This window comes from Lepidochelys kempii, chromosome 3, assembly GCF_965140285.1.
Source record: "Lepidochelys kempii isolate rLepKem1 chromosome 3, rLepKem1.hap1, whole genome shotgun sequence".
Lineage (NCBI taxonomy): Eukaryota > Metazoa > Chordata > Testudines > Cheloniidae > Lepidochelys > Lepidochelys kempii.
This window is the reverse complement of record NC_136382.1, coordinates 130,017,816-130,024,546: the sequence shown is the minus strand read 5'-3', so window position 1 is coordinate 130,024,546 and position 6,731 is coordinate 130,017,816. Positions and strand designations below refer to the sequence as shown.

Genomic DNA, 6,731 nt, shown 5'->3' with positions numbered 1-6,731 from the left:
CACATTGTACACTGTGCAGATTTTTCAAGCATTTCAACCAAAACACACTGTTTAGGATAAAATATAAAACAAAATCTATCTTTCTGTAGTTAATAAATCTCAGTGATTATAAGTTATAAGCGTACAGATCAAAGTTGGTTACCTAAGAAATACAAGTAAAATCGCAATCTGAGTTCTATAAACTAGACAGGATTTGAATCAAGCAGTGTCTCACCCTATTGGTATAGTTCCTTAATACACAAGCTGGGATTCTCCTTTCCATTCTGGGACCACCTCCCTAGTTCAGTCTTTGTCCTCCAGATGTGTTTCCAGGTGTTGAGTTGTGGGAGGGAGTGAAGCCAAGTGATGATGTCACTTCCCCTCTTTTATAATTTCTTCCAGCTTACTGGAAAGATCCTTTGTTACGACAAGTCAAACAGTCTCCATTGCCTATGTGCTCTCTCTGAGAGGTCTCCATTGTATACAGTTCCTAGGGTAGTCCTTGTGATTGTGGATTCCCCTTAATGGGCCATCATCAATGTCTGGCTGCTCTGTTGTACTTGAAAGGCTGGTTATGGGTGTGCCCAACCTCGTAACATATTTCAGTAACACATATAACAAAACTTCGTAACTTCCCATACAATGGTACCACTTACAATCTAACAGGATATTCATGTTCAACAGATCACTTTTACAATGATACCTCACCTTTACAATGATACCTCACACATTGTAACATAATTATATGACAGTGGTGAATATGGGGGTTCCAGGGTGCTGCTTCAGGCACTGAACGCCACAGGTCCAAAACTGACTTTTTAGTTCTTGCAAATAGAAAAAAAAAACATTTCTGCTTAAAATTGAGCAAATTTTATCTGGAAGTCATTGAGACACAACAAAAATGCATCTCTGCAGTGCAGTTTGTATAGTAGTTTTTCAGAATATAATCACACAAAAGATCAATCAATAAACAAATCAGTAATAACGTTTATTATACTGGTATTGTATACAACATCAGCACCAGTACTGAAAATTTTCTACTGGTAACACAGGTGTTTGGATAAATGGCTGGGATTATGCTTTCCAACACTTTTGAAAGATAGTGAAAAGGATTTATTGGCAGATTGATTGAGGGTTTCTTCTCCTCTGAGTGCCCAATTCTGCCTGCAAAGAAGTCAACTTCAAAATTTGCATAGACTTCAGGGGAAGCAGAATCAGAGCTTAGGTGAGAGGATATAAACTTTGGCCCTTTTCCCAGAAAGAACATCAGATAACTAGCACACTCCTCAATTATCCATAACAGAGGTGAACAATTCACAGTCTAGTTTTTTTTCAGATATCTGCTAAGATGATCCCAAATAAAATTCAAGTCTTTCCCTCTAGCCATACCATTTTGAAGTGTCAGAAAACTTTCAACAATCAAATACCAAAGAGTGATACTAAGCTTTATTTTTTCTTTTGTTTTAAAAAGCATGCACAGATCTTAAAAGACAGAATGAGAAATTCAAGCCATGAAGTTCACGGTATGGAACCAATGGATGGGGAATCGTTTGCAGAGTTTGGGAAAAGTGAAATATTTACATTGAAGACTAGCATGGCAAAAATAAAATATGCCAATACGTACAGAATGGAGCCATATAGGAAATTCCAGGCTCATTTAGTAAGAAACAAAGCTCAACTTATACTAACGGTAGAGTAATACTTTTTGTTTAAGTTGTCTGTATGTAAGATACTTAATTTTAGTGTAAATGTTAGGCCCCAGTCCCTCAAAGACAGCCATGGGGTTACTACAAAGTTACTATAAAGTTAAGCATATCCATAAGTCTGTCCACGTGCTCATCACAGGCTCTAAATTGTAAGATACTGAATGTCTTTTGCAGGGTGCTTGCTGAGCACCAGCAGTGAAGGTGGAAGTTGAGGGTTTTCAGCTCTTTATGGGATTGGATCTCTTTTCTGTTGATAGATTAAAATGGGTCAGAGAACTATCCAAAATAAAATAAATAGGAAATTGTGGATTTTTTGAATTTTATTCCCTTAATTGGTTCGGGTGACATTTCATGACATGAGAGCAAAGTATTCCTGGTGGAGTCCCTCTGGTGTTATTAACAACAGTCTGATTGCCGTATATGAAATCAAGTTAAATGGAATGAGGGACTCTGTTCTGGAGAATCTACTGATACAGTCTATAGTTGCCAAAGAGCAGGGAAATTGTACTATTTACCATGAAAACTAAGAACTAATCCCATTGGCTCTGCAGTGCAGGAGACATGTCGTGGGTATGCAGACTAGATGCTCCCTAGGCTATTTTCCATGAAACTGAGTCAAAAGGAAAAAAGTACACTTCTGTTCATTTCAAAGAAAGTTAAGATTTGTTAAAAATGTTTTAAAGTGAAATATTTCAATATTTTGACAGATACAGTGTTTCACAGTAAAAATGATTAACTTTTTATTTGGGGACGTCATCTATTGTGTACAAACATTCCAGTAGTTTACTTCCTTTTTCTTTATAGCTAAAAGTAAGATTTATTTATACAAAAGCTTGTTAGGATGGAGATTACAATTTTTTAAAACTCTTTTGATAGCAGAGACTTCAAAAAACCAAGTATAATGGTGCGACTAGTGTCTTCTTGTGTAATTCAATCTCAGAAGAAATATTAAGAGCTGTCAAGGACATGGGCTTTGATCGCTATAAATATGTAGTAACAGTCCTAATCTTGCAAAAGACTGGTCAGGCAATAAAAGTGAGTAGACAGATTAATTTACTCATAATATTTTCACAAACTGAGTTAGATGTGTGGGGCCTTATTGTGCCTCTTGGGCATACTACCACATTCAGGGTGGTCCAGATCTGCATTGCTTTAGGGTGAGTTACCCCTTGGAGCTCTGAGGTGCAGAGGAAGCTCGGCTGCTCTGTCTTACTTAAAGGACGGCAGCATGTATACCTCACCATGGCTGACTAACACTGCTGGTCAGTGTGAAGAGGACACAACAGGTTTGCCTGAGTAAGTATTACAGATTTAGCCCGAGTGTATGTTTCAGTAGATATTTTAAAAGTGATAAGGAAAATCACTGAAGAACATTTTTTGGCTACCAGATTTTCAGAGCTCTTAAAGTATATTTTCTCTAAAAGAAAATAAAATGCATTTAATAAATGATAATAAAACATTCAAACTCCCTTTAATTTGCAGTTTTATATACATTCTTATTATTTTTAATAAATTAATATAAACTAGCTGCACCTATATAATGCTACATGTTCATTGTAAAGTTCTAATCTGAAAAAATTCCTTAAAACAATTTATTAGTACTTTGTTCTTTTCTCCCCAATAGATGTCCAGCAGATGGGTCTGGGATGTTGCAAGGGACAACTGGGTTTCAGCTAAATGTGAAACAGAATCCTTTGTTTCATTGGCTTTGATAATGGCTTGTTATTATGAGTAGTTCTCTAAAAGCAACCTCTGTTAACGGTCATCACAATACTCTGTATAATTGTTCAAAAATCTTCATAAAGTTACAGTTATTTTAGAACACTTCCTTTGTTAAGTTAAAAACAGTTGATACATTGAAATTCACATACATTTAAACAAATTTTACCAATTCTTTTCTATAATTTTTTTTAAAATGTATATGGGTGAGTCCATACTGTATACATCTGCTGTGTTTATGAATTTATGACAGGTACAAAGAACACATTTTGCAAGGTGCTGAATGGGGCCTCGCACATTCTAAAGAATGGGTTCCAACAAATTACACGTGACAATTCCATTCATAAAAGGGAAATATTCTGCTCTTTGAGGTGACTCTGAAACAGAAAAGTAACATTGTATTTACTCTCAGTTGTCATATTCATCAAATTCCACAGCAAGAATCTCTTCAGAGATCTAGTAGTGAGGAAAGCCACTGTAATGTGGCTTATTTTTAAAATCTTTTCTTAGATTAAATACATTTTCCCTACTGTAGCCAGCTGTTTTTTCTTATGCCTGTTAAACTCTCATTTTTGTACTTTCAAGTTTGGAACATTCCATTTAAGGTCCCAGTCCTGCTCCTGTTGAAGTCAGTAGGAGTGTTGTCATTGATTTCACTGATACCAGGATGGACCCCAAATTACAAATCATCAGCTGTTTTATAATCCTTAGTCTGGAGGCTGATATATTGTATTTACTGGATTCAATGACTTTTTTTATTTCATCGGACTGGTTTGTAATGACAACAAAGCCAGAAGATCTGTAAAATCCATTCAGTGACAACCTAAAATCTTTGGAGATGGATATGTAATTGACAGTTAATGACAACAATACATATATATATTGAAAAGAATGGCGAAGACAAAATTTGCAAAGTACTTATACAGAATGTTAGAACTGCTAACATTATTAACCTAACAGTGACTCAAATCTGCTATTATTTCATTGATATTGTTCAAACATAATGATTCAAAAGAAAATAAATAGTATTTGTTTTCAAAATAATATAGATCATGTTTAATTTTCTGTTACATAACCAAGCCATCAGGCATTTCAAGGTTGTAGTTAATGCCTTTGACTACAAAGCAAGGGTAGCTTTAGTATCAGGGTTCATGAGTTCAGTTGTACCCATAGAAATCACCCTTAGTGCTGGCTCTTGTCCCATGAGGCAGTGACCATGTACCAGGTCACAATGCCCAGAGCAGGGAGCCATGCCCAGCCCTGTGGGACAGGAGCTGCTGCTACTGGACAAGTGTAGTGCTCTCACTCTTCAAGCCCACTGCCTCCTCGCACCCAGGACTTCCCCTCCCCATTAGCATTGTGGTGTTGGGCAGAGGGTGCTGATTTGGGTGGTCAGTATCCCCTCTTTAGTTTAGTATAGTGCATGCATTGAATCAGGAGGCTACGTCCACCCCTGCCACAAAGCAAATACTTCTTACATAGACAAGGCATCAGAATGGTAATTTCACCTGGACATGGTAACAACTGGCTTCTTCAAGCTTAATAAACTTGGGCTCCACTCCAGTAAACACTTAAGCAATGGGTCAAGTATGAGGGGGTAGCTGTGTTAGTGTAAATGTAAATATATATATAAGCTTCTTATTCTGTAAATGCTAACACACACAATAATTTTGCACATGTGAGTGGTCCTAGAGAACTCAATGGGACTAAAAGAAAAGGAGTACTTGTGGCACCTTAGAGACTAATCAATTTATTTGAGCATATGCTTTTGTGAGCTACAGCTCACTTCATTGGATCCGATGAAGTGAGCTGTAGCTCACGAAAGCTTGTGCTCAAATAAATTGGTTAGTCTCTAAGGTGCCACAAGTACTCCTTTTCTTTTTGCGAATACAGACTAACATGGCTGCTACTCTGAAACCTGTCAATGGGACTACTTCCAGGAGTAAAGAAATATGCACACATGCTTAAGACCTTGCAGAATCAGGGCCTTTTCTATAAGTAGGCTTTGCATAATTCAATTTTTAGTTTTGTATAATTTTGATGAATACTACTGGTTTATTTTTAAGCTTTTTTTCTGTTTGCATTTTCACAGTTGCACCAAATTATGGATATTAAACATTTTTTATTTTTATTGATTGAAATTTTCACAGTTGCAGGAAATTATGAGGTGTCAGAAAATAATTAATGACATGTTAAGATTCAAAAAGTTCAAACTTTATAACTGTGAAAACACGAATTGTCAACGTCAAAATATATAAAGTAAATATCCTTAAATCAAACATAAGTTCTTAAGCACCATTTTTATTACTTTGCCTGTGTAAATTTCCATTATTGATGGAATTATTTTTTATCAGTTTGTGTGTGTATAGTGAAATCAACATTTACTGATAAAAATCTTTCAACACTCTATAAGAGTTTATCCATATTTTATTCTGCATTTGAACAACTTGAATGGTAATGTAAGTCAGAGGTTAACACGGAGGAGGTAATCCACCCTTTAATGACTGGACTGACGTGAAGCTAGAAGCCAAACTTTGTACAGTGTATGGTGGGGTAATATGTTCAATATTTTCTCTATAGTAAACGATGTAGAACAAAATAACTTCAAAGATTTCTTTTTTCATAGAAATGTTTTTTATGGAGAAGAAATTGTGCAGTATGTAAATATATAAAATGTCACTGGCTGACACTTTAATATTCTAAGGCTGTCACCGACTGTAACACTATGTAATACTGGTCCACCCAGTGTTGGTGCACAATTCAATTTCTTGATAGTACATTTCAGTTATTCTTAAAATTAAAAAGTTTCTGTAAGCTTTGAGGACATGATTTATTTCTATATGGCATGAATAAATATAGATTTACAGATCCTAGCATGCAAATTTATCCTCTTACAGGACAGGGCTAAATCATGCGTGCAAATTGTGCGTCAAAGTTGTGAAATGGGCTACAAATGCAATAAAAATACGGTATTCAAATGTTTAACACATTTTGGGGGGTGGGGGAGCATCATTTGGGTTAGGGCCAGACCTAAGTGGAGTCTCTGCTGCTACTTCTTGGGCTGACAGCAGGAGCCCCTCCTAGTGGGGCTGACAGTGGGAGTCCCAAGCCCTTGGGGCTGAAAGCAGGAGCTCTGCCTTGGTTGGAGCTGATAGCGGGAGCCCCCTTGCCTGGGGCTTACCGCAATTTCTAAGTACAAGTAGGCCTCACTGGTGACCTTGTAGTAGAACTCTCACATATCAGAAGAGGGAAAACACGGGCCTGAAAAAAAAATCCGGACATTTGCGAGTTCTAGGAGGAGAGCCCGAGTGAGGCTTAATTTTACTT

General features: G+C 36.7%; 1 protein-coding gene across 1 annotated transcript; it reads left to right on the top strand.

Moving 5' to 3' along the window:
- Positions 1–308: 308 nt before the first annotated feature.
- On the top strand, positions 309–5,141 carry DYNLT2 (dynein light chain Tctex-type 2). Its single transcript, XM_073337985.2, has 3 exons — positions 309–1,669; positions 2,562–2,720; positions 3,310–5,141. Exons 1-3 carry the CDS (start codon positions 1,328–1,330, stop codon positions 3,418–3,420), a joined length of 612 nt encoding a protein of 203 aa, XP_073194086.1. The 5' UTR covers positions 309–1,327; the 3' UTR covers positions 3,421–5,141.
- Positions 5,142–6,731: the final 1,590 nt, after the last annotated feature.